This window comes from Gobio gobio, assembly GCF_949357685.1.
Source record: "Gobio gobio genome assembly, chromosome: 15".
Lineage (NCBI taxonomy): Eukaryota > Metazoa > Chordata > Actinopteri > Cypriniformes > Gobionidae > Gobio > Gobio gobio.
The window spans coordinates 28,137,608-28,165,399 of record NC_137108.1 but is presented as its reverse complement, the minus strand read 5'-3'; the positions used below and the strand labels follow the sequence as shown (position 1 = coordinate 28,165,399).

At 37.7% G+C, this 27,792-nt stretch overlaps 4 protein-coding genes across 5 annotated transcripts; 1 reads left to right on the top strand and 3 right to left on the bottom strand.

Moving 5' to 3' along the window:
- Positions 1 to 515: 515 nt before the first annotated feature.
- LOC307138808 (uncharacterized protein) lies at positions 516 to 7,446 on the bottom strand. 2 transcript variants are annotated; one of them, XM_079837408.1, is made up of 4 exons: positions 7,140 to 7,435; positions 6,313 to 7,023; positions 2,032 to 2,439; positions 516 to 1,923 (listed from the first exon to the last, which is right to left on the bottom strand). In XM_079837408.1, exons 2-4 carry the CDS (start codon positions 6,668 to 6,670, stop codon positions 1,163 to 1,165), a joined length of 1,527 nt encoding a protein of 508 aa, XP_079693534.1. In that variant the 5' UTR covers positions 6,671 to 7,023; positions 7,140 to 7,435; the 3' UTR covers positions 516 to 1,162. The 2 variants fall into 2 exon arrangements, with proteins under 2 accessions (XP_079693534.1, XP_079693533.1); XM_079837407.1 differs by having other exon boundaries at positions 517 to 1,923; positions 2,032 to 2,457; positions 7,140 to 7,446.
- Positions 7,447 to 9,546: 2,100 nt separating this feature from the next.
- On the top strand, positions 9,547 to 11,662 carry prss1 (serine protease 1). The gene is made up of 5 exons (XM_079836574.1): positions 9,547 to 9,601; positions 9,785 to 9,944; positions 10,859 to 11,112; positions 11,194 to 11,330; positions 11,429 to 11,662. The coding sequence occupies exons 1-5, from the start codon at positions 9,562 to 9,564 to the stop codon at positions 11,576 to 11,578; spliced, it is 741 nt and encodes a 246-aa protein (XP_079692700.1). The 5' UTR covers positions 9,547 to 9,561; the 3' UTR covers positions 11,579 to 11,662.
- A 208-nt stretch (positions 11,663 to 11,870) lies between these two features.
- On the bottom strand, positions 11,871 to 17,482 carry LOC307138366 (uncharacterized protein). The gene is made up of 2 exons (XM_079836632.1): positions 17,453 to 17,482; positions 11,871 to 15,306 (listed from the first exon to the last, which is right to left on the bottom strand). Exon 2 carries the CDS (start codon positions 15,253 to 15,255, stop codon positions 12,277 to 12,279), a length of 2,979 nt encoding a protein of 992 aa, XP_079692758.1. The 5' UTR covers positions 15,256 to 15,306; positions 17,453 to 17,482; the 3' UTR covers positions 11,871 to 12,276.
- Positions 17,483 to 18,606: 1,124 nt separating this feature from the next.
- On the bottom strand, positions 18,607 to 26,623 carry LOC307138084 (uncharacterized protein). The gene is made up of 2 exons (XM_079836221.1): positions 26,490 to 26,623; positions 18,607 to 23,164 (listed from the first exon to the last, which is right to left on the bottom strand). The coding sequence occupies exon 2, from the start codon at positions 23,079 to 23,081 to the stop codon at positions 19,020 to 19,022; it is 4,062 nt and encodes a 1,353-aa protein (XP_079692347.1). The 5' UTR covers positions 23,082 to 23,164; positions 26,490 to 26,623; the 3' UTR covers positions 18,607 to 19,019.
- Positions 26,624 to 27,792: the final 1,169 nt, after the last annotated feature.

The following is a 27,792-nucleotide window of genomic DNA, read 5'->3' as shown; positions in this document are numbered from 1 at the left end:
CCTGTGATGACAAAGCTGAATTTTCAGCAGATTTGTCCAGACTCCAGTGTCACATGACAAACATATATTAATGTTGAAAAACAGTACTATTTTGAAATATTATTACAATTTAAAACTTTCTTTTCTATTTTAACATTTTTAAATAGAATTTATTTAAACAATTTAATTTATTAAATAATATAATTTATTCCTGTAATGACACAGCTGAATTTTCAAGTAATTTCTCAAGACTTCAGTGTCAAATGACAAACATTCATTACTATCAGTGTTGAAAAACAGTAATTTTTTGAAATATTATCATTTAAAACAACTTTCTTTTCTAGTTTAATCATGTTTTTAATACATTTTATTTAAAATAAATAATTTTAAAATATAATTTATTCCTGTAATGACAGCTGAATTTTCGACATTTAATTCTCCAGACTTCAGTGTCACATGACAAACTCATTAGCATCAATGTTGAAAAACAGATGTGCTGCTTAATATATAATTGATTGCGATAATAGGAAAAAGGTGATAAATGTATTGATTGATTTTATTAAAATTTGTTCATAGGCAGACATATTCTTCCAAGTACACATGATTTTTGTTAACATGTTGAAAAGTTTGCAAAAAGGTATATTTGAGCTTAGCTATCTTGCATTGCATGCAGAGTGACTGGGCAATCTTAGATCTCTACGTTAGTAATTCTGATAACTGCATTTATTTCCATGGAACTGGAGAACTTCTATGCAATACAATGTCCTTTAAAATAGCATCTGGATAGATTTCCTTAAAACACCATTTTGCATTGATTTGCGGTGCCTCAAAGACTAAAATATAATGAAGTTTATCATGCCACAGCATGAATACTGAAAAATGCTAGGCCTGTCTAGAGAATATTTTTCTAAACTTATTATATATGAACTTGAGCAAGCAGATCCATAAGATGTCAGTAATTTACAATCAGCAACAAGAGTTCATAAGTCAATTTTGATATAGCTTTGAGCTTTTTGGTGTACACATAATACACTTTATTATATATCTGCAACAGGCATAACATAAAATGTGGCTGCAATGACATGGCACAATCTGCAACTAGTTAACCTTATAAAACATTGCTTTAAATAAATACATTTACTGTAACCCAATACAGTTTGTTTTTCCACATCTCACAGCAACATCAACGTCTGCGTCTTCGTCTGAGGTCTACTGTTCTGCCACGGCGTGGTTGTTGCGATTCTCCATTTATGTTAGTCGGCGGTTCAGTGTGCCGAGTACCATCTAAAATATCTGGAGGTGGCGGTAGAGGTGGAACAGTTGCTGGGATTTGCTGCTCTAGCTGTGGATGTTCCTGTGGCAATAACAGTTGCTGATAAGGCTGCTGTTGTGGAGGTTCCTGTTGCTGTTGATGCTGTGCAGGTTGCTGTTGTGGAATTTGCTGCTGAGGCGGCTGATGCTGCATCTCAAGTAGACCCAACAGACGTTGCAAAAGTACATTATTCTGCTGCAAGCTGCTTGTAAGGGCCTCTTGTGAAGCCACAAGCGTTCGCATATCGCTTCTGAAGCCTTCTCCAAACTCGCGCAGGTTCTGCTCCATGCGATCTCCAAGCTGCATGGCTGCTTCTCCCAGTCCACGAAGTTCATCTTCCAGCCAGGAAGTGCGTGGTGGAGGGGGCTCCAGTGGGCCCTGGTGGGTCCCCAAGGATGGTTCTGGGCTTGTATGAGGGGTCCCGTTGAGGAAAGGTGCGCTGTAAAGGGGTGAAGGAGGTAGCCAGCGTTCTGATGTCGGAGGTGGTACTATTCCCAGACCCAGGCCCAAGCCCAGTTTATCCTCCATGCTGTTTTCCACACCCTCACAATCATCGCCATCATCACCGTCTTGCTCACCAGCTTCTTCCTCCTTTTCGAAAACATCTCTCTCAGAACCATCTCCAACTGCAACTGAAACAGTAAAAAAATATATATATATAACATTTAATATTCCCATGCTTAACAGACTTTATTACAGAATCAAATTTGTGGGGTCACTCAAAACCTAAAAGATGTTACCCGGATCAGTGTCTGACAAGCAACTGAAACTAGATTTTACTCTAGTGCTCTGCTTTTGACGAGACTGCTGGAGCCTGGGACTGACTTGAGTCTGCCTTCCCATAATTGCCGCCCCTCTGCTGGATGGCAGGTAGCAGGTGCGATGCCTCGCGTCAGCCAGTCTACCACCGTTACGTCTCTTCAGGTCATCCCAGCGCTTTTTCACTTCTCTTAGAGTCCGTGGTACTCTAGACACAGCATTGACACGCTCAAGTATCCCGGCCCAAATTCGCTCTCTTTCTCGGCGTCGGAGCCTCCCTGCAGGACCGAACAGCTCCCCCTCACACCGGGTCACCTCTGATACCAACACCTCCAGCTCTGCCCCGCTAAAGCGGCTCTTCCTTTTTCCTACGCCTCCTGCGGCTAATGCTGAAGACACACCCCTGTCTTTAATTCAAAGGCAAGTTTTATTTTAACACAAAATTAGGCTTCTGCATTTCTATTTAAAGGTGCACTCAGTACATTTTTTGCTTTTGTTGCGCTGATCGATAAGACAGTATTTTTGGACTTATACCGACACATAGCAGCATGAATACAAGATCACCCAAAGGTTTTCTGTTACTGATGACACTTTTGGTAGATAAAATGGCAGATAAAGATATCTGGGGTGATGAAAAGGTGAATTTTTAAAAAATCTAGTTCAAAATGCAAATGGCAGGTTTTTAGAAAATGCCATTTTTGTATTTGTGGTGGTTTCGCACATGTTTTTAATTTAAATGTACTTAAGTCACTTTCTGTAAGAATTGCAGTTAGTATTTTGAATGAGTTAATAGATCCAAAAAAGTGTCACATCAAGTGTCATGTTTTTTGTGGTCACCTATAATTTATTCATAGAGTAGAAATTACAATATCAGAATGTAGTAATATAATTAGAATATTATTCATTCATCAATCATTAGGATATGAACCAAACACTTTCAAGCTGGCTGTTATTAAACCTCTCATAAAACAACAACAACAACAACTTGATCCTAGAGTTCATTCTAGACCCATCTCAAATCTCTCTTTTCGGTCACCAATACTCGAAAAGGCAGTATCCTCATAACTATGCTCCTTCTTAGAAAGAAATGGTATCTGCAAAGATTTAGACCGCATCATGGTACTGAGACTGCTCTCTTTAAGTTACAAATTATTTGCCCTTATCATCCGATCATAGTTGTTTCTATTACTGTTACTGGACCTTAGTTCTGCATGTGATACTATCGACCATGCTCTCAATGACAAATGCAGAAAAGTTTGTTCATGCGTTCATGATCAAGGCTAGATTATTGTAAAGCTCTACTGGGTGGTTGCCCTGCACGCTTAATAAACAAAGCATGTCCAGCTGGTCCAAAATGCAGCAGCTAGAACTAGAACCAGGACGTATGACCATAATAGCCTGATTCTGTCAATATTGTACTGGCTCTAGGGTTAATTTCGTTAATGAAAAAATGTTCGTTGACAACCTTTTTTCCATGACGAAGACGAGATGACACAAACGTCATTAAACGATAACTGTGACTATATTAACATTTAATATCGTTGACAAAAAAAGACGAGACTAAAATGTAGTTTTAAAAAAATGTTGTCATGGGGGAAAAAGAGGAGCGTTCATGCTTGCGGTTGCCATATTTCAATCATTTAAATCCCCCAATAAGAGCTTTTCTGTTAAAAGAACACGCATTCTATCCTGTGTTTTACTTAAAATTTGCAATCTGGTTGAAATTTGCTGAAATCTGGCTGAAATTTGCATGTTCACGCGAGCGCTGATCTGAAAACACCAATAAACAAGTAAGCTGCATTTCAGAAAGCTCCATTTGAGATTTTCTGATTAAATTAAAGTCATTCAGTTGGTCTGTGTTCTGTCACGACTCACAAGCTGCTAGAGTGACTAAATCTGCCATCAAACCTTCTGTGATGAACTGTAATAAAACGAAGCATGGATCTCTCGACTATTTGCGATTGTGTTTGCTGAATAACTGCACTTATGCAACCTCTGTGTGACAATACAAAGTCTTTTGCTGTTGTTTTAATAGAAAACCATTAAAGGATTAGTTCACTTCAAAATTCATATTTCCTGATATTTTACTCACCCCCATCTCATCCAAGATGTTCATGTCTTTCTCTCTTCAGTCAAAAAGAAATTTTGTTTTTTGAGGAAAACATTCCAGGATTTTTCTCCACATCATAGACTTTCATGGCAACCAAAATGTTGAAGGTCAAATCAATACAGTTTCAAAGGGATTCAGAGGCTCTGCGCGACTTCAGACGAGGAATAGGGTCTTATCTAGTGAATTTTTTTTTTTGCTAAGCGTGACCTTTCTTACGTGGTTGCGCAATCTGTGGCACGTTGCAGTGCAGGATGAACAATTTAGGTTAAAAAGTATTTACATTTTAATTTTTTTTGTTGAAAATGACCACTAGATAAGACCCTATTCCTCGTCTGGGATCGCGCAGAGCCTCTGAAGCCCTTTGAAACTGCACTGATTTGGACCTTCAACATTTTGGTTTCCTTTGAAGTCTATGATGTGGAGAAAAATCTTGCAATGTTTTCCTCAAAAAACTTAATTTCTTTTCGACTGAAGAAAGAAAGACATCTTGGATGAGATGGGGGTGAGTAAAATATCAGGAAAAACTTTAAAGTAATGTGGAATTTCACTGATTTTCACTGAAAATTTTTAGAGAAGTTTCTTATTTTTCCATTAGGCCTATCTGATAAATAGCCTATATTAAATCATTAAACTAGATGATCTAAAATAAACCATGCGTATGGTTCAACATTCTCTTGATTTGTGCTTATAGGTGAAAGTGCAACGATTCTGATGAAATGTAAAAATACATTTCTCAAATGACAACAATCGTTGTGATTATATTTTTGAGCAAAATAATCGGGATTATCAATGCAACATGACGGAAATGTGAAGAAAAAAAAATGTATTGACGAAAGCTATACTAAAATGCTCTGACATTTAGTCGACTAAAACTTGACTAAACAAAAACAGGAAAAGGTTGACTAAATGTGATGAAAACTAAAAAGCACATCTGACACAAGACTAAGACTGAAACTAAATAAAAAAAATTGCTGCAAAACTAACAATAGCTGGCTGCCTATTAAACATTGCATACATTTTAAAATCTTGTTGATTACTTATAAAGCCCTGAATTGTTGAGCTCCTCAGTACTTAAGCGAGCTCTTAAAGCATTATAGTCATTCACATCTATTGCAGTCTCAATTCTGGCCAGTTGATAATACCTAGAATATCAAAATCGCCTGCAAGCGGTAGATCCTTTTCCTATTTAACATCCAAACTCTGGAAGAGTCTTCCTAGCGTTGTTCGGAAGGCAGAGACCTACTCTTGTCAGTTTAAATGTAGAATAAAAATGCATCTATTTGACCTAGAATACACATAACACACAATCACATTTCTATAAATTCAAATCTACAACGTCCAACATTCTTTTTACCTCATAAGAATGCCATCTACATTAATATTAGTCTGTCTCATCCTTATCCTGAGGTTACTGTAGTCAGCCGGATCCAGGCCGTATCCAGATCAGATGGTGGATCTGCGCCTAGACCACAACACAGCCCTGAATATCAGCAGAGACCATATCAACTAGACAATCCCCTGTGAAGGCATCGTCGACACGACAGCCATCAACACCATGTTCCTCAGCACCATGAGAACCAGACAAGTCCTCTGCACAGACCCCAATGGGTCTCCAATACCGGTGTGATGAATCCAATCTTAAAGTAGAAGGAATTGGATTAAATATTTTGAATTATACCAATCCAAAATTTGTTTTCTGACTTGTGATGCAACCTTGAATTAAACCACACCAAGTTCTTTCGACGGCCAGAGGAGAACTGGCCCCCTGACTGAGCCTGGTTTCACCCCAAGGTTTTTCTTCTCAATTTTCTCATCTGGTAGAGTTTGGTTTCCACTGTCGCCTTGCCTTGCTTTGTTGGAGACACTTAATATTCAACAATATTATTCATTTTACTAAACTCACACTAGCTGAGCTGAGCTGGACGATGACATCACTATTTTCTGCAGAGCTGCTTTATAGCCGTTTTATATTATGGAAGTGTACATAATTTTGAACGTTTATTAAATGTATTATTAATTTCTATATTTGAAAAACTTGAATAATGAGGGGGGAAATTACAGAGTGCACCTTTAAATATTACTCTAATGTTAGAAGTAGTATTTCAGAAAAGTAAAATATTATTAAACATTTCCTACCAAACTAAACACTTACTTTGGTCGATTGGGATGAGTTCATCTGAAGACATTCCAGGTGCGACTATGTTGGGATGCACAACCACAACATTAAAGGGCAGGCTGCTAGGCAAACCACCATTTTGGTGGTCACAACTGGCCTCTGAGTCGTCATCTTCCCTGGGGAAACCATCCTCTGAGACTCCGCCTCCAAAGGGACCCTCTGGAGACTCCACTTTGATGTGCATGGGAGGTGAGTGCTCATACAGCAACCCTCCCTCCTCGTAGTATTCAGTCATGGAGATGTTGTGTAGTACAGACACACCAATGTGACTGGTGGACAGCGTGCCATTCACAAGGAGGGTAAAAAGCCACCATGCTGTTCCATGGCAAGGCATTCATTGCTTCATTGTAATGGTCTAACAAGGGCAGCCTTAATAATGGGCTCAGTAATACACAACTACAGAAAATAGATACTAGCTACGGGACGGCAATAGGTTAACGAACCATTTTATAAAGAAATGATGTGCATTCACACTAATTCTGCGCAATTATTGCGTTATTTTGTTGTCTGGATCTTGTATCTCTAAAACAAAAACCTGTGGCTTTCGTCCAAAAGCGAAACTCGGAGATGTTCTTCTGATATTCTGTTATGTTTGACATTATGTATTTGTATGATTAATTATCATGCACGTATCGGAGAGCTCTCCTAATGGACAACAATCTGGCAAAGACGAGGAAAAGTCCGAGGCTACAGAGGAGCGGGCGAGAAAAACAAAAACAAAGAATGCATAGATAATATAGTTTGATCACATTTATCTAATTGTTTAATTAAGGGAATATCTTAAATGTAAAGCCCAAAATTACCTGTGTCGCAGCAATGCGCATATATTCTGCACCACATCCGCAATGGATGCGCATTCCGCATAAATTACGTTAGCCGCCACTAGCTCTTCTCAAGCAAATACAGCCTTTCGTGGAAAAGTCATATTTGCGACGTACCGCATTGCGAGACAGATTTCGTTTTTTGGGGGGGAATCCGTACACACACCGTCGGACTGTGATAAATGGAGAGAGAGTTTAAAACATAATGCTAAACCGATTAAAGTGCATAGATGCAAAGCTAACCTCTTAGAATCTTAAATGTACACAGAGCCCAAATCGTCGCAGGAATATGACATCACACAACGATATTTACCGTGTGGCTTTATCTGAAACTCTGAAACAAATATTTTATACATTAAAACGGAGAAAGTATATTTAAACAAAGTCAGTTGTATTTATATATAAATAAGTTATTAGTATATAAGTTAGGCTAGATAAAATAATAATAATAATAGTGGAAATAAAAGTTGCAGCTCTTTGCAGTCTAAATGAGAAACACAGGAGAAAAATGTAAGTAGCTGCGCTCGATTTGAGTAGTAATATAGCTGAAAAGGAAAAAGTGCTGAATATTGTTCCCAGTTCTCACATGGTAGAAGAGTAGCCTAACATGCAGTGGCTTGGACTAGCCTATTTCTATTAGTTTGTCACTTGCTTTCACTGGAGTGCTCCGGTGAATATATTTGATGATCTTTTTGGTTAAAATCAATCATAATTATATAGCTGACCTATGCAACTGGACTTTTGACTCAAAACCTTGTAGTAACAGAGATAGGCCTATCTCTTGTGACAATGTCCCATGTGAGAGCTAGCCTGGCTCCTAAAAGTTATTGATGTAGCCTAATGAGTGAGTAAAAAAATAAAAATAAAAACGGATTTCTTTTTACTCATTATAATAACAGGCAGACAATAACATATATAAAACAATAACAATAAAACAAAGATACATCTATTTAATCAGATAATCATTTTATAAATCCTTGCATAGCCTTCATTTGCCATCTGTACTCTCCCACAAAAGCTAATGATTTATCTGTGACTTCTCTGGAATTACCAATGGAGTCAAAAATCGACCACGAGTATGGAAACTTTAAAAAAAAATGAATGATGAAATTTTAAATTGATAAGTCTGAGGCTTCTAACTTAAAATTGATAAGTCTGAGGCTTCTAACGTAATGCAATGTACAGTTCATAAACACAAGAAATATAAAGAAGACAGTCATAGAATTTTATTCTGGGATTAAAAAACCTTTGATTTCTTATGGTCTGAGCTATTAGCTAGCATCTGCTGCTTACAATTGTGCAACAAAATTATTCTGTATCGTGCCTGTTAAATGAAAAAAAAAAACTGTCTGACAAGCAATACATGAGTGTAAAATGTCTGATTAAATATCTCAAAATTCTTTGATAGCAGATAAGAATTTCTGGTGACAAACACCTTGAATGGTTTAGCTGCCACGTGTTGATTCAGTTGAACTTTTCCCATGTCATGTTTATTTAAAGTCACCGGTTTGTACATATTTTGTAATATTTCGGAAAACAAGGTTACCATCAGCCAAGATTTCAGCTTATTTTTTATATAATTATAGGAAATAATATAGTTACAAGGGGAAATTAATCAATGCCCACTTTCAATTAAATGTTAATTTTTCACTGCGGTCTGAAATAAAGTCTGTGTATTGTCGACTCAAGCATCTCTAATGAAGGTTTGTAAAATTAGATTTTACAGATTTCACATAAAAAATTAAAAGAAAGTATAATAATAAAAGAGCTCTCTGTAGTGAAACACCACAGACTGTAACGTGAATCATTGTTTGCAGACAATTGCAGCTATGCAATGTAATATATTCTAATTAAGCAAACGTAACATCTTTAATCATTATATTTAACATTATAACATGGGCAAATTTTAAACCCTTGGTTTTGCATGTTAGTTTCCAAAGGTAAATAATATAATAATTTGACTGTTTATGTTTATATATATATATATAAAATATTAAATGATTAACATTGTATGTATGCATGTATGTATGTTTTGTTTTTTTCTTCATCTTCATTTGAAATGTTTTGAATATTTTTTTTCTTAAATAGGCACATAGTATAACAAACTAATGATAATTCCCCTTTTAAATAACCACTGCAAAGAATTCCCATAGAAAATAATAAGAAATATCAATTAATTGAGATTTGGGAATATTGTTCATAACCATACAAAAAGTAATTTGTAATAATGTGTGCTAGAAAGAGAATCTGCACATGTTGGAGTCACACACTGGTTGCTATTTAAGACTTACATAATGAACCAAAATGTATGCATGTCCTTGGAAATTATCTTGAGCTGTGGAGTGGACAGAGTATAAAAGGTGGGTCCTAAAAGCATGAGAACACACCACTCAGAAGTCTCAACATGAAGGCTCTCATTCTTCTGGCTCTGTTCGCTGTGGCTTGTAAGTAAAAGGGCAGGGAAGATTTAGATTGGAATTAATAGAGATCTATTAAAGGTTTTTAGGGTTTTCTAAACAGAAATTCATTGGATTCATTCATAATTTTTTAATTTTAATTCAATGGATTCATTTATTTTGTATTTTTTGGTAAAATGTATGTAACAATAAAACCTTATGTTTTCCCAGATGCCGCTCCTCTCGATGATGATGATAAGATCGTCGGTGGATTTGAGTGTACTAAGAATGGTGTTCAGTACCAGGTTTCCCTGAACAGTGGCTACCACTTTTGCGGTGGCTCTCTGATCAGCAACCTCTGGGTCGTGTCTGCTGCTCACTGCTACAAGTCGTAAGTGAAAGTCTATATATATATATATATTTATTTATTTATTTATTTTGCATGTGCATAAAATATATTTAGGGGAGACCGGACTGGAGCACATGGGGAATTTGTCACAATATCTTAGTAACTATAAGGTTTGACTCAAAAGTCCAATTGCACGATTGCTTTGTTTTTGAATTAAGAATGTTTATTTTTTATGATTTCTAATATGTAGTGTAGGATGTTTTAACATTTTAGCTTTGTCATGAATTATTTTGTGCTTCATAATTTCTTTTTTTTTATTTCACTGAAAGCAATTAAATAAAAAGTGTAATGGCAAATTCCCACTTGCTATGGCGTTCAAAAGTCTGGGGTCAGTAAGATAAAAAAAGAAAAAAAAAGTAATACTTTTATTCAGCAAGTATGCATTAAATTGATCAAAAGTGACAGTAAAGACTTTGATAACGTTATAAAAAGATTTCTATTTTAAGTAACACGATTTCTGAAGGATCATGTGACACTAAAGACTAGAGTAATGATGCTAAAAAAATCAGCTAATAAATTACATTTTAAAATATATTGAAATGGAAAACTGTTTTAAACTGTAATAATATTTCAGTTTTTATTTTGGATCAAATAAATGAAACCTTAGTGAGCTTAAGATACTTCTTTCAAGAACATTTTACCGACCCCAAACCTTTGAATGGTAGGGACAATATGATCAAAATTCTACCATATGTACCTATACATTCTACCTATACAGAAATTACTTTTCAAAAATAAATCTCGCCTATAAGTGAGGTACATAAGTGATACAGCATTAGTATCCAACAAAAAGCAAATTTTCTCAGGTTCAATAAAAAAACCATTTGTAGATGTTAAAGAGTTTAACATTGAAAGTTTTCTGTATTCTGTAATCACTTGCTTGTCTCTATTCTCAGACGTGTCCAGGTGCGTCTGGGTGAGCACAACATTGACTCCAGTGAGGGCACCGAGCAGTTCATCGACTCTTCTACGGTCATCAGACACCCCAGTTACAACAGCAATACTCTGGACAATGACGTCATGCTGATCAAGCTGAGCAAGGCTGCCACTCTGAACAGCTACGTTCAGACCGTTGCTCTGCCTTCAAGCTGTGCTTCATCTGGTGCCAACTGCCTGATCTCTGGATGGGGAAACATGAGCGCCAATGGAAGTGCGTGCCACTGAATAATATGGAATGAAACTTCATGCATAAATCATTAGGCCATCTCAAAATAACTTGATGTTTTCTTAGGCAACTACCCCAGTCGTCTGATGTGCCTGTGGGCTCCTATCTTGAGTGACACCTCCTGCAGAAATGCCTACCCTGGTCAGATCACTTCCAACATGTTCTGCGCTGGCTTCTTGGAGGGAGGCAAGGACTCCTGCCAGGTAAGATCACTGCTACACTTTTAATGTCATGCTAACGGGTATATATAAATACTTTTTTTTTTAACAATCATTGACTCTGAAACACTTCTGGATTGCAGGGTGACTCTGGCGGCCCAGTGGTGTGCAACAATCAGCTGCAGGGTATTGTGTCCTGGGGTTACGGCTGTGCCCAGAGGAACAAACCTGGTGTCTATGCCAAGGTCTGCAACTTCACCACCTGGATCAGAAACACCATGAACTCCAACTAAGCTCCCACGGATTTTTGTGGCCATGATCATGTCATGCTGCAATATCATTTGGCAAACTGAAATAAACATCTGATAACAAACATTAAATCATTTTCTTTGTATTATTTATATTATAATTTAACTTAATATAAATTTAACATAAGTTTATGAGATGTCTCCGTTTTCACAGTTTTAGTTCCATAGTATTATTAATTAAATTGACTATTAATTAAATTTGAATGTAATATAAAATGTATTTCATTAACATTGAATACTTAAATGCGGATCTCTTTTTTTCATTTTTCATTCATTTCTGGTCAGCTTAACTATCGTACCTGAAAAAAACAACAACAACTGAATGTTAAGTCCAAACAGCTAAGTATAAATGACATATAAGACTTGAGTTTGAGCAATATCACACAAGACATTTAATCTGTTATAAGCAACAGATAAAATTTCAATTACAGCACCAACACCTACAGACATAGGATTTCTAAATAAAACAATCCTGTCCATTACAGGGAATTACTAGTCCAAATATTTGAAAATTTATTTAAAAAAAATAATAATAATGTCAGTACATCAGTCGTGATATCACATGAAAAACAAATACTCGTCGTATACAGCCAACATTTTCACTAGTTTCAGAAGTATGTCATTCCTAGACAGAAGTTCCTCACACACTCACTGAACAAAAGAGAACAACTTTTACAGAATATTCATATTTGTCCTCTGGCATGATCCAAGTAATGTCCATGCAATTCTACAAGGTTGGAAAAACAGGCGTTACATTCAGTGCAAACTAAGTTACCGGCTGTATCCTCTGTCTTCAATACAGACGGTGAACGGCTTGAACCATTTATTTCTTCCATGGTTGAAAAACTGTCCTCAGTGTGTTTTTTAACCATTTGCCTCTCATTATTCTGAGAATTAGGAAAAGAATGTGGATCTGATGACACATAAGCCAATGTCTTGGTGGTGCTTGGGACCTCCGTGTTCGATTTTTTCTGCTGCTTTTGTAACGGATGTAAGCTTGAGGGACCCAAGTGTGACAACGAATGAGGCATTTCTGCACCATTTGAAGAGGAGAACGGGAGGAGTTTCTTTTGTGTCAGATTATCAGAATGGCAGTAGTTGTGGCTTTGACGTTGGAGGTGGTGGGATTGATGTTCCCCTGTTATAAGTAGCTGGCCTTTCATTGCCATTGGTTCTTTCTCTACAGGCTTGTGGCAGAGCTGATGGTGGAAAAGCATGTCTAAGTTCTCAAAACTGGCACTGCACGTACCGCACTCGTAGGGATGCACAGCGGACTGCGGATCAACTGTGTAATGTGTCTCGGTTGGATCATTGGAGCAGTGAACAACTCCGTGTCGTTTAAGAATGATCGCACTTGCGAAGCCTTTTCCGCAAATATCACAAAGAAAGGGCATAGTTGAGCGGTGCCACTCTTGCTGATGATTTTTCAACTTTTGTGCATTCGAGAACGTGCGAGGACAGAAGGGACAAATGTGAGAGTTAAGTTCTGGATGCTTCTGCAGATGTTTATTGTACAAGCCAACAAATCGAAAACCCTGACCGCACTTGGGACAAAAAAAGCGTCCTCTTTTCTGTCTATGCAGCCGCTGATGAATCCAAAATTTGTTCCAGTTTTTAAACATCCTGTTGCAAACGACACAAGTGAAGCTTTGACCCCGCGAATGAGTGAGCATATGGGCTCTCAGCCTTCCTACATGCCGGAATGCTCGACCACACTGTGGGCAGAAATACTTTCTTGGATCTGTTTTTTGGTGCGTACTGTTCAGTTGAGATACGAAATAGCTGCATTTGATCTGCTGATTGACTGAATAGAGATTATTCTGAGAGTCATAAACAGAGGTGGCCATGGCCTGAGGAGGGCAAGCAAGTAAAGAAGGGCATCTTTTGAACTTTCTCACCAAGGGAAACTCTTTTTCAGGAGATTTTATTGGACTTGCACTACGCATTTTTTGTGCAGCTCCTCTTTTCAAGGAGTTTTGGGGCTGTGATCTGTGAGGCAAACCGTAACCAGAAGACTTGGTTTTTGTGTGCCGCATGGAAACGCAGTGCTTGCTGTGCGTATGTAGCTCTGAGAGAAGACTGAAGGTCTGCTTGCAGTAGCTACAGTTGTAACGCTGGGTATCCTTGTGTCCTTGCACATGTAATTCATACTCATCTCTGGTGCCAAAGCAACTTTTGCAAAGGTGACACCTGAAACTGATAACACCATCCAGTTCCATATCTTTCAACGAGGCATGTGGGTGCCTTTTACCTTCACAAGTGTGTATTTTTAATGGCCCGATCTGAGAAAATCCCTTACCACATTTCGAACAGAAGAAAGGTCTGATAGACCAATGCACTCTTTCATGGACACGTGCAGTGCACGCCTGAGTAAAGGATTTGCCGCACACCTTACAAGAGTATGGTTTTTCTCCGCTGTGAATACGAAGATGGATTTTGAGGACAGACTTGTAGCAAAAGACTTTGCCACAGATCGGACATGTTTGGGGTTTCCCTTTCCCTCTTCCTCGCCCCCTCCTCCTCCTAGGGGTGATTTGATTACTACGACACTCAGTTTCCACTTTGTTGATCACGCTCGCTTGGTTCATTTCTGCATTTTTCTCAGTCGTGGCTCTACTTCGATCGTGGTATCTGTGTGCATGTTTCCGACTTTTGGATTTATGGACTTTGCTGTGAGATCGAAGGTTAGAGAGTTGAGCGAAGGCTTTGCCACAATCTTGGCATGTGAAGGGCTTCTCACCTGTATGGACACGCAAATGAATGATATACGCAGAGGCATGGTTGAACGGCCGCCCGCAATATTCACACTTGATGACCCGTTTCTCTTTGCGTGGCCGTCCGCGAGAAAATGAATGAAATCCACGTTTACTTTCTGGGACCTTCATACTGCTTGCCTCGGCACTGGCTTCGGTTGAAGGTGTCTGGTTATTCTCCTCTGAATCAGGCTCTTGCATTTTCTCAGGTGAATGATCTACACGGGCATCATCCAGTGTTACATCGGTTTGGTTTAATGTGTCAGTTGGCAAGGCTTCTTGATTTTCAGTGTCAGAAATTTTTCCATCTGCAGTGTCCTCTTGGATTTGTTTGTCAGAATCTTCTTCGAATTGGCTATCATTTATAATAGGACAGGATGCATCACAGACAGCTTTCTCAGAAGTTTGGACAGTTGAATGGTGGGCTTCATTACTGTCAGACTCTCTTTCAGACTGATTACTTGAGATTTCATCTGTTTGAACAGACATCTGAGTGTTGATTTGTTGTTTATTTAATTCTGCATTAAGCGTTAGTGATTTTTGTTCATTATCTGTGGTGCTGGAAAGACCATCAGAATTTGACTCTGGCTGCTCACGGTCTTCCAAACATTTCTGTGCATCCATATCAGCCTCTTTGATGGGGGTAAAATCAGAATTTGATTGCTGAGGATATGTATTTACATCTGCTTCACAAGAGCCCTTTTCACTTTCTTTTTCGTCAACATTAACGGGCAAAGACTCAGGTAGGACATTAGTGCCTGCAGGCGACGGTTCCTCCACCCTTCTGTTCTGGGAGCTTAATGCCAGACCTTTTGAAATGAATTCCCCCATTCCTCTCTTCACAGATTGTTCCTTGGTTTCATCTTCATCAGTGTTGGTTTCTTTCTTCTTATCCTCTCCTTTAAGCATGATGTGCGAGTCGCCTGCAGGTGCCTGAGTTTGCCCTCACTCAAGCTGAAACTAGACAAAGGAAAAGCAATGAAAGACAGATAAGATATAGTAACACTTTAGAATGGGGAAAACATATTCCCTATTAACTATGATTTTTGCCTCAATAAACTCCTAATGTACTGCTTATTAATAGTTAGTAAGGTAGTTGTTAAGTTTAGGTATTGGGTAGGATAAAGGGATGTAGAATAAGGCATTAATATTAGGGCTGCACGATTAACCTTTATCGCATCGATATTGAGGTTTTAACTCCCGCAATAACCTAACCTCAGGAGTCTGAGGTTTTTTCCCCCGCCTCTGACATTTGAGTGACAAACCTATTAGCCAATCAAAATGGTCGAATCTCGCGTTCCTGGCTTGCTGGCCAATTAGAAATGGCAATGGAAACAAGGTTGAATGATGCAATGCACCGGGCGCGGCGGGCGGCTTTCTGTCAGCAGCAAAGCAGCTAACACACAACGTGTCGTGTACCTCGAATTGTGCCAATAGAAAAAGCTTGTAACTGCGCAGAAATGGCCGAAGGCACTTCTTCGGTGACGGGAGAGGAAGCGGAGCACTTGGTTAACAAGAAGGGTGATACTTCAGCTGTTTGGACTTATTTTGGATTCGCGAAGAACGACGTGGAGCAAAATAGTGCTAAATGTAAAATATGTCGACATGCCGTGGCCAGATCCAGAGGAAACACTACCAATCTATACCAGCATCTTAAAAATCAGTGTTTGATTGTGTTTTCAGTGTTTAAGATTGTTAAATTTAAAAACAAAATAAATGACCAAGTGGTTAAGTTAATTTCCATTATGTCGTCTTATTCTTTGGTATTTAGGTTCAGGTATTTAATAATCACGAAGCATCAAACAATCTCATTACCTCAATCACTATGTATGTAGTTTATTTAACCCTCTGTGTCGTAAAAGTAACAACATATTTTATTCATAATTTTAGGTTTTATGCACTTAAAAGTATCGAATGCAAAAATCGAAAATCGCACCGCAATCGCAATATTTGTCAGAAAAAAACGCAATTAGGTTTTTTCTCAAAATCGTGCAGCCCTAATTAATATGTGCTTTTACGTACTAATAAACAGCCAATATCCTAGTAATATTTACTATCCTAGCTGTAGTACAACATCAATGAGAAACAACATAATGTTATATAAAGTCATATTTTATACATATATTCTTACTGCCACTTTGGAATTTTGACTAATGGTATATGGCCAATTTTAAAAAGTTGTTAGATTACATACAAGCATATGTGATGGCAAAATATTATATCCATAAATGCATATTGTCATCAGTAATCGGTCATTTTCGACCAGGATGTTGCCTCTGTGTTTGCACCATAGACCGTAAAAAAATGGTTTGCACATTTCAAAAAGTTTATAAATATAAAAATACATAAAACATAGGAAATTATATAAGTTGATGGATACCTCATGATTATTTGTAAACATTACGTTTATTTAATTATTTTTTTTAAAATGTTGATCCTTACTTATTACTGTTATCAAGTTTTTACGTTACACGTGTTTCTATGATTGTCAATAGCGGCTCGTGGTCCGTTCTTTTATTTGAGCGAATCATTCAAAGAACCGATTCCTAAGAATCATTCGTTAGTGGATAGAACTACAACAAAGAAACCAGATAAATAATGGGTCTCAACTTATTGTCCATTTTTTTGAGTTCTTACTCAGTATTTGGACTGAATGATTTTCAATTCTGACCGAAAAAGCACAACTAGGGTAAAAAACCCAGTGCTGCAGTAGATAGCGGTTGATGCAGAGTGATGGCGCTCTGCAGGCGTTTGCACAGGCCATTCCTTCCATAATGTTCCTGTAATGATTTTTTGCATGCGCTGTTAAAGTCAGCCCTGCATCTCCTAATACAACAGAACCGGTCCTTTAAGAACGAGTTTATTTTGAAAAGCGAAATTAGCGTATTTTAACAGGATTAATGTGTCCGTGGATTAAATCAACGCGACCCGACGCTGGACTTAACGAATCTTTTAAAACACCAACACTTCGTTTTTTTTTTACTAATAAAAACACACAATTTCAATGCAAAATTAGGCATCGTTAGCTCAACTGCATAAAATGAGCTTCTGCCTTTACTTTGTAGAAAATACATGCAAACAAGCAACACAAAGAAAGGAAACCAACCTTTCATGCTTTTCAGCACCAATGAACTACGATTCAGGAGGACTCATAAACTAAACAAATGGAGTTTCCTTTTCCGTTTCCGATAAAAGCCTCTTCGACGTCTTTCGGGATGTGTGGTTATGTAAAGACAATTACCCCAATATATAAATACATGTTAAATAATTTTTACCGGGCACGATGTATACCAAACCATCAATTACATATAGACATGGGTATGGGTATGACTTTTATTTGATTTTATTAGCAGTTAAATGATAATCAAATATACAGCATGAACATCTGAAAAAAAATAGAATAACTAATATTCCATTATGTGATATCAAAACCGTAGAAATTATTAGTGTTAGGTAAATGTAAAATTATAAATAAAAAATAGCCTATTTACATATAACAATTCTGAAACCATAAATGATAATCAATTAAACATGTCATGACCATGGCAAGTGTAGGGCTGATCTGATGCTGCACTTCAATTTAAACAGAACCAAGCATAATGTTGATTCAGGAACAGGTTTCACGAACTATGGACAATATATATGAAAAATATTTTACAGAATTGTATTCATCATGGTTAATGTTAAATTATAAATGTAGTACTATTGGTCATTGTTAATTACATTCGTTCATATTATAGATTATGAACTGATTTTAATTTAGTTATTGGTATATTAAAATGTACCATGCATAAAATTAATATTATCCTAGACTAATAAATGCAAAATAGAAAAATTATGGTTAATTTTTTTATGTCTGCTATTGAATTAAATTAGCATATAGAACATTGTTAATTGTTACCAGAATAACTAAATAATAAACCACAATAACGACAGAACTCCCTTCACATATCTAAGATTTTTTTGTATGACCACATATGACGGTTGAAAGACAATTGAGCCAGCTTTATTTTTTTATGTAAATTGAACATGTCTGAGCTTACTGCCTAAAGCAATAAATGTATTTTAATTTGTTCAGTTCTCCATCAGTTTTACCACTTAAATCAGTTTACCAAATCTTTCAATCTTTATCATTTAGATGTGTCCAGCACGTTTTACTATCGCTAGCAACATTTAGCACAGTATAACATTCAAAGTTTTAATCTTAAATTAACATGTGTGTGCATGACAACATCTGTTATTAGTTTACTGGAGACTTAGAAAGGTGTCACTATTGTGTTTATTGATGCAACGTAGAACGTGTTTACATCAGAATGTATTATTTACAGTACACTAACAATACACAATGGCTACATAAAAAAAGGCAGCAAACTACTGTTTTTTTTTTTTTTTTTTTACAGTTTATACAGTGCATTCACCAAAAATCTGTATTGAAAAAAAAAAACTATTCAATAGATGAATTAAGGAAACAAATGAAATACAGAGGAAGCTGAATATGATATTAACAATACAACAAAAATTGTTACACTACTGATCAGATATGAAGCTTTTTTTTAATGTTTTAAACTATTCAAAATTATTTTTTTTTACTACTCTTAAAAAATGTACTCAAACTGCTGCCTCATAACATATAACATTCATTTTGATCACATATGAAGCAATAGATCCAACTTTTATGAATGCAGAAAAGGTATCGGTTTCTCCTCTAGATCATCATCTGTGTCATTTGTTGGTGTTGTTGTGGTTGTTGTTGTTGTCGTCGTCGTCGTCAACGTTTCAGGCACTGGCCCTAATACGCGGTGAACCCTTCTTGTGTGATTTTTAAGGGACACTATGTCAGGATAGCTGCGCTGGCAAATCTGACACTTGTATAGATTGTGTTGAGCAATTCCCCTCGACAGCTCAAGACCACCCACGATACCATGGACCCTCCTTCTGTGGTTTCGGAGGGACTGTACATTTGGATAGCTGCGTGCACAAATGTGACACTGAAACGGATTGGGAGTGCTGTTTTGCTCAGTTGCCTTTGAGGACTGAAACGCAGCACCAACAATACGATGCACTCTTCTTCTGTGGTTTTTCAATGATTTTATGTCATAATAGGAGCGGGAGCATATCTGGCACTGAAACTGGCCTGAACGGACCGGTTCTACGGTACCCAGATTTGGCTGTAGATTTGGCTGTAGATTTGGCTCTTTGGGCCTATGAACTTTCCTTAAGTGATCCTTCAGGGATTGAAGCTTTGGATAATTGCGAAGGCAAATAGGACATTGAAAAGGAGTAGCGGGACTGCTTTGTGTGCCTGCTTGAGACAACCGTTCCTGTGTGTCCTCCGCTGGCCTCATTCTGTTAATGAGTCCATGAACATTTCTTTTATGCTCCTCGAGGGCCTGAGGTGTTGGACAATTATGGTCACAAATCTGACACGTCACCCCAGTTTGCCTGCTGTGCGAGACCAGGTGTCTCTTGAGCCCATCTAGACAACTGAACCAACGCACACACACTGGGCATCGAATTGGTTTAAATGCGGGTTTACAGGTATTGCTTTGAATGTGAACTTTAAGGGTCAATGGGTTGTGGAATGTTGCACCACAACGAGAGCAGGTGTGTTTCCTCTGACCTGCAGTATCGCCTTTGCAACGTAACCGTATGTGCCTTAACAAGGAACTGCGGAGACTGAAGTTCTTTTTGCATTTATGGCAAGTCAATGTCTCAGGAAACGACCTATGGTTCACATGTTGAGGTGACAAGAGTGCAGGCGGTTGTGCTTTGTTAAGCGCTGAAAAACCTGCAGATTGTTGAGGTCGAGTAGGAGCATGTGATGGTACTGTTTGAGAAAAAGAACGAGGTTGTTGCTGAGAACCTCTTTGCTCATTTGCTGGGATTTTAGATTGCTTGTGCAATTGCTGATGTGCCTCAAAATCCATCCACGACTGCAAGTTCTCACCACAGTGTGGACAAATATAGGACTCCTGCGCATGCACCTGCAGATGTTCGAAGAGAAGTCGAGGACAAGTGAACGAGGCTCCGCATTCGCACGTTACCCTTCTTGGGAGCACAGATGGAAGTGACATTATCCCCCAGTTTCTGCTGCTGCTAGTATTTTGAGTGCTCTCCTGTTGGGCTACTTGGTTTTCTGTAGATGGAGACAGTACGAATAAGTTTTCCTGAGCTGCGGGTGTTGTTTTAGACTCCACAGTTCCAGAACTTACAACTGAATCAGGTTTTTTTGCATGGCACCATTTTCTTCTGTGCTTATTTAAATTGTCTTTGCGGCTAAAGAACTTGCCACATTGAGGACATGGAAACCTTTTAATTGGCCCAGGCAAATCAGATGTTTTTTCAACGTTTTGCTCCAACTTTCTCGCCTCGCAAATCTTCAAGTGCTCCTTTAGTGTAAATAGGCGGGAGTAGCTTTTCTGGCACCCGTTGCAAACAAACCGCTTCACGCCTTTATTAGTCACATGCACCTGAAAACCATAACTAGGTACTGCTGAATTCATTTCCTTGTCCTCAGGTAGGTCTACAATGACAACATCCTCATCTTCATCACAGTCATTAGCCATGTCTGTTAAATCATCCTCATCGGAGTCCTTTTGATCAACATCTATTAGTATATCAATTTCAGCATCATCCAATGGCATGGTCCACTGCTTTTCAACCAATTTATCTTTTTCCTCTGCTTTCATTTCAACCATGTTGGCTGGTACTGCAACAGAGTTTTCAGTTGGTTTGGAGTTAGAAACACTGGCAAAAGTGGGCTGAAGGGTCTCTGGTGGATTTAACGGATTCTTCAGCTGCATCTTCAACCCAGTCTGATTTTTCTTGTCAATAGAAAAATCTGTATTCTGTTCCTCCATCTTTATCGTCTCTGTGCCGACGCCAATATGTATATGCTGTGTTGACATTTGATTTGCTTTTGAGTCTTGCTTCGCTCTACTGCACTCTTCCATATTTTGGAGCTTGAAGTGACCTTGGTTGCCAACAGTGGACGAGGATTTCAGAGTTTTATAAGGACAGTTATGAATTTTGAGGCGGTGCCTCCGTGTGTAGCCACGCTTGCAAAAAGAACAGTAGAACAGTTTTACCTGTTCATCTGTAGGGCTGATTGGGGTCACAGACTTCTTTCCCGGAGATGGAGAGTTTCCAGAAACTGCATCAGCGCAGACATGGTTTTCTGGGACGGAGATTACAGTTATCACAAACTCTTGGCAACAAAGACAAAACTTAACTCTCTCTTTCTTGTGCAAGGCATGATGCATAATCAAGCTGTCTACGGTTTGGAAAACCCGACGGCAGAGCCTACACTGAAGTTTGCCTTCAACGTTGTCCCTGCCAAAAAGTTTTTGACGAGTCTCAAGAACTACCACAGGGCAGAGAGTTTGTGTCACGGATATAATCTTCGCCTTCTTTGACAACATCTTTCCAGTTTTCACACTGACCACATTGTCTTTTTTCATATTTGATTTATTCTCCAGAGGCTCTGGCTTTGATATTGTCATGGCAGGTGTGGGTTGAATTGGTGCTCTTGGTGCAACTTTTCTGGGGGGCAAGTTCCTCTGTTTCATTTGGACGGGCTGTTTATGACTCATGTAGGCAGATGCTAGCATCTTCAGGATTGATTTCTTATTAAATGCATTCGATTCTTCACAAGATTCTGGTGATTTCTCATTGTCATGCACAGAATGGTTTACCACGTTTAAAGTGTCCTTCTCAAGGATCTGCACTTGCTCTTCTCCTACCACGTTGGAGGATTTTAAAGTGTCCTGCTCAAGGATCTGCACTTGCTCTTCTAGCACGTTGGAGGATTTTAAAGTGTCTTGCTCAAGGATCTGCACTTGCTCTTCTCCTACCACGTTGGAGGATTTTAACGTGTCCATATAGAGGATCTGCCCTTGCTCTTCTCCTACCACATCAAAGGATTTTAAAGTGTCCATTTCAAGGATCTGCCCTTGCTCTTCTCCTACCACATCAGAGGACTTTGAAGTGTCCATCTCACGGATCTCCACTTGCTCTTCTCCTACCACATTAGTGGATTTTAAAGTGTCCATCTCATGGATCTGCCCTTGCTCTTCTCCTACCAAGTCAGAGGATTTTAAACTATCCATCTCATGGATCTGCCCTGGCTCTTCTCCTACCAAGTTGGATGATTTTAAAGTGTCCTTCTCAAGGATCTGCACTTGCTCTTCATTTACAGAGTGAGATTCAAATGGCTTCAAGAAGTTGCCTTCCATGTCTGCAGAGGATTCGGTCTTCTTGATATCAATATTTGAATTAGGTGGTGCACTTTCTGATTTTTCATTAGAATGGAATGGTGAGAGACTGTGAAAAACTTGGTCGGAGACAGGACGGCTGGAGTCTATTTTGCTATCTGGCACAATAGGAATCTTGCCCAAATCTGATTTGTCCTTATTTTCTAGCCCATGTTGCTTTTTGTGGTCCTCAAGAGCTGTAAAACAACTAAACTCCTCACCACATTCACATATGTTTAGGGCTGGAGAGGCTGGTGAGGCCGACATTATACAGTGGTGTTTTTCGAGGAGATCTTTGCTTGCAAATAAGCTTCCGCAGCTGTCACAAGTAGGTAGTGTTGATTCTGTCTGGCAAGAGATTTCACTTGCATGAGTCGCTTGGTGCACCAGGAGAGATGCCAAATTATGAAACGTGGCTGAGCACGCCACACAACTGTATGTTTTAGGACTCCCAGCAGACTTTGTTTCTTGAAGTCCAAGCATTTTGAAGATTCGCCAGAAGAGTCTTCTGCCGAATGTTAAATTTAAGAAGTGTTACCAAGGTCTTTGTTATTGTTGAGTACCTCCTAAAAAAGAAAGCAAATAAACAAAATTAGTGGCATAGTATGCGTTTTCAGTACAGGCATACATTATGTAATGTTATAGTTCTAGGCCTTGGCATGTTTAGGGGCCTATAACTTCAGTAAAAGACAATTCTGTAATGCAGTTCTAAAAAATTACCTGTGTAATTAAAAATTTTGGATAAAAAGAAAATAAATACTAGCATCCAAAACACACAAACTCTAATCTGTTGTCGACTAAAATAAACCCTTGGTGCAAAAACTGCATGCATGAAATTGAAATACAGCGGTGCTTGAAAGTTGGTTAACCCCTTGCAGAATCTGTGAAAAATTTGAACAAAATAAGAGGGATCATACAATATGCATGTTATTATTTTATTTAGTACTGTCCTGAGTAAGATATTTTACATAAAATATGTTTACAAATAGTCCACAAAAAAAGCTTAATTTATAAAAATGACCCCCTTCAAAAGTTTATGTACCTCTTGATTCTTAATACCATGTGTTGTTACCTGGATGATCCAAGACACGATGCATTAAGATTTCAACCGTTTTTATTTGAAGATCAAGGTTAATTGTAGCTAATTAATTTTTCTTCCGGGAAACATGCAAGTATATTCTGTTGCTTCTGAAGGACAGTGCTAAATGAAAAAAAAAAAAAACTTAGGGTAAACATATACCTATTAAGCTCAAGAACCCATTAAGCACACTACTATCTTTGAGCTCAGATTATAAAAAGAAAAAAATATTTATCATCCTACTTTATGTCTTAACCAATTGGTGTGTTTTTACCTCCTGTAATTTCAAAATAATCAGTCCATTGCACACGGAGATCTAGGTATTCATGTGTTCACACTGTTTGGTGGCCATTTTGAAAGCTGTCTGAAAACTTTGACCAAAAGAGGAGCCCCTTAAATGTGCATTTTTTTTAGATGTTTAAGCTTTTATTTTAGATAAGTATAACTTCTTACTGCAAAATTAAGAGATTAATGTTTAGATATTATATTAGATATTTTGCATATTATAATCTGGAACCTGGATGTGGGAAATAATTACAGTTCGATCCAAAAGATTATTTTAGCGCTTTTTAAGACTTTGTATATTATATTATTAAAAGGTGAGCTTAAAGGGTGAACTACTATGAAAATCACAGCTTCAGTGTAATAGGAAAAGGTATCATTTCATAGATATTTTAAATAACAACTGTTCATATTAAAATATGTATTAATTTAATACATGACCTAGATTATTTATTTTTAGCAAAATTGTCCTTTTAAATTAAATTGAATCATATTTATTAATTAAAAAAAGGTTTGCTGTTCCAATAAAGCTCAGTGTGCCCCCTCTAAGCGCATCCACATCTATGTAACGTCTATGTAAATACTTCATAAACAGACTTTAAATATTAACTCATGATTGTCACTTCAAGTTAATCTTTATAAAATTATTCTTTAAAAATGTTGTTAAAATTAAACAAGAATTTTCCCCAAAAAACATGCGAGCTTAATGGCAACAGGGGTGTGCTTAAAGGGTACAAACATGTACCCATTAAGCACAGCCAGACCTTTTGCATTTAATGATGTATATCTTAATTTAAATGCTTTTGTCATTTCAAATAAAATATTATTGAGAGAGATTATTTTATTTTAACATAACTTATTGTATTCAAACCAATACCCTGTGCACTAAAATGTCTCAATGTAGATTTTGGTGAGCTTAATAGGTACGTTTACCCTATATAAATATATATTTATTTTTTAAATGTGGACATTTCCATCCTGTTCTTCACCCCCCGGCTCTTATTGCATCGTGTTTTCTTCTGGAGCATCAGGGAATGTTTGAACATTGTTTTAAATAGTTTTGTTTGAGTCCCTCAATTGTCCTCAGTGTGAAAAGATGGATCTCAAAATCATACAGTCACTGCTGGAAAGGATTCAAATATGCAAAAGATGCTGGAAAACTGAAGAATTTCCAGGACCTGGAGGATTTTTCTGAATAACATTGGGCAGTTTAACCACTCAGGACAAACAAGGGACTCAAGAAAAACCATCCCCTGTACACAGATTCGCTAACGAATGCATGTACAAAAAAAACAACAACAAAAAAACAGCCGTGGATCATCCAGGTAACAACACACAGTATTAAGAATCAAGGGTACATAAACTTTTGAGCTGGGTCATTTTTATAAATTTAAAAAAATATTTTTTTTTTGTCTTGTGGACTATATGTAAACATCTTATGTAAAATATATTATTCAGGACAATACCAAATAAAAAAATAACATGCATTTTGTATGATCCCTCTTATTTTGTTAAAATTATTCACATTTTCACAGATTCTGCAAGAGGTTCACAAATTTAAACACCACTGTATAATAAAAATTAAACAATATTTGATATAGGCTATTAAGTGCTCATTGAAAGGTAAAATCTGTTGTCTATTTTTAACAAGTTATACAAGCAGAACGTGATTAGCAAATATTATTGTTGAAAAGAAACTGCTGATGTTAAATTCTTGATATTCATGACATTTGAAGAAAAAAAAAGATTAAATGGTGTAATTTATTTAGTACTTTTTTTACTTTGATTAAAACACAGATTAATACAAAGATAACATTTCTCAAAACTTGGCACACTAAATACTTTTGAAAGATTTATGCTTTTTACAATCTCGTAGGCTACCCACATGTGTCATTAACCTCAGCGAGTGCATGCATATTTAAATGAGAAACCCTATTACTTCTCAGAAAACTCAGCTAGTACAAATAAAACTGCTGCGCTGCTCTCGTTTCGAAGTAAAGTGTTTAACTGTTCGCTACAAATAGCCAGCGTTTCAAATGTAACAATAGAGGACAGAGAAAGAGGCAAGACGGCTCATAGCATGCTTCGATTTTGTTAGGCCTGGCCGTTTCCAGTGGCTCTTTACTCAAATATGTTCAAATAAACACCATGTCAAAAACGAAATGAATAAATAAATGAAACACACCACCAGGGTAATCTGCAGACCACTCGCTGATTTAGCATTAGTATATCATTTAAAGAGCGTGAAAATAACACAAACCATGCCAATAACAAGCACTGCAATGGATGCTGCAGACTTAACACAACATGTTTAACTATACAGTCAGCCTCCAACATCTAAACGCGAACGACACCTCTTTACCAAACCAAACGTGCTTTATAGTAACATCTGATTGTTTGATATAACGCGTGCGGAACATGTCATTCGCGTGCAGCACAGGGGAATTGAATGACAAAAACCGCCGCTAACGAATGTATGCGTGAATAAAAACGAAGCATAGTCCTTCAAACAACTATTGGCGTGCACTCACCTTGGGAAAGTACGATGTGTAAACTAGCATGATTTTAATCAAAGAAGTGATTTATTTTCAATCCGTAAGACGGTGTGTATTTTGCAACCAGTTTCTATATAGACATGTTATTCCCGCTGTTCAATGTAGAGGGCAGTAGGCCTATATCTGAGTGCTCACTCCCACTCCCCACAGCTCCCCATTCGAACGGATTACACATACCGCCATCAACTGGTGTGAGGGACCGGTATGTTCACCCTGAAATAGATCTAAACTTTCCTCATTGGGCTAGATTAGATAAACACAACTGAACTGTATTAAGCATAGGCCTATAGGTGATGGAAGATAGGCCTACAATAGTTATAAACTTCATTAAATAAAGGGCTACTATCATCATAATCATCATCATCATCATAATCAACTTCGGACACATTTCTGATTTAAAGGGATAGCTCACACAAAAATGAAAATTACCCCATGATTTACTCACCCTCAAGCCATCCAAGGTGTAGGCCTATATGTCATTCTTCTTTCAGACAAATACAATCAGAGGTAGGCTATATCCAAATATGTCCTGGCTCTTCCAAGCATTATAATGGCAGTGAATGGTAGCCCAAAATATTAATCCATTATAAAATAATTCACACGACTCCAGGGGGTTAATAAAGGCCTTCTGAAGCGACTCAGTGGGTTTTTGTAAGAAAACATATTTAACACGTTATAAAGTAAAATATCTAGCTTCCAGCAGACCGCCTTCCGTATTCAACTTACGGAAAAAGCGTAACTGGCGCGATGATGACGTCGGACGTAGCATAAGCATTTTGAACTGCGAGAGGCGCTACACTTTCTTTGTAAGTTGAATATGGAAGGCGGTCCGCCAGAAGCTAGATATTTTTCTTGCGCAAACCCATCAGTTCGCTCCAGACGGCCTTTATTAAAGGGACAGTTCACCCAAAAATGAAAATTAGCCCATAATTTACTCACCCTCAAGTCATCCTAGGTGTATATGACATTCTTCTTTCAGACGAATGAAATATGAGTTATATTTCAAAAATCCAGGCTAATCCAAGCATTAGAATTGGATTCATAGTTGCTCTGTTTTTGAAGTCCATAAAAAGTGCATCTGCCCATCAAATAACATGCTCCACGCGGCTCTGGGGTGTAAATAAAGGCCTTCTGAAGCGAATCGATGTGTTTGTGTAAGAAAAATATCCATATTTAAAACTTTATCAAGTAAACTTTCGATCGACTGCCTTCCCTGTTCAATTCATGGAAAAATTGTTGAAAGTTCCCCTGCCGATCGAAAGACTAACGCGACCAGGTA

Bases quoted from the DNA above. Each gene is read 5' to 3' on its own strand.
- LOC307138808 (XM_079837407.1), bottom strand. From the start codon at position 6,670: ATGCCTTGCCATGGAACAGCATGGTGGCTTTTTACCCTCCTTGTGAAT. The intron at 2,458-6,312 runs GTAAGTGTTTAG...TTTGAATTAAAG, and splicing joins ACTCATCCCAATCGACCAAA to ACAGGGGTGTGTCTTCAGCA. The intron at 1,924-2,031 runs GTAACATCTTTT...TTACTGTTTCAG, and splicing joins CTTGTCAGACACTGATCCGG to TTGCAGTTGGAGATGGTTCT.
- prss1 (XM_079836574.1), top strand. From the start codon at position 9,562: ATGAAGGCTCTCATTCTTCTGGCTCTGTTCGCTGTGGCTT. The intron at 9,602-9,784 runs GTAAGTAAAAGG...ATGTTTTCCCAG, and splicing joins GGCTCTGTTCGCTGTGGCTT to ATGCCGCTCCTCTCGATGAT. The intron at 11,113-11,193 runs GTGCGTGCCACT...ATGTTTTCTTAG, and splicing joins AAACATGAGCGCCAATGGAA to GCAACTACCCCAGTCGTCTG.
- LOC307138366 (XM_079836632.1), bottom strand. From the start codon at position 15,255: ATGCTTAAAGGAGAGGATAAGAAGAAAGAAACCAACACTGATGAAGAT.
- LOC307138084 (XM_079836221.1), bottom strand. From the start codon at position 23,081: ATGCTTGGACTTCAAGAAACAAAGTCTGCTGGGAGTCCTAAAACATAC.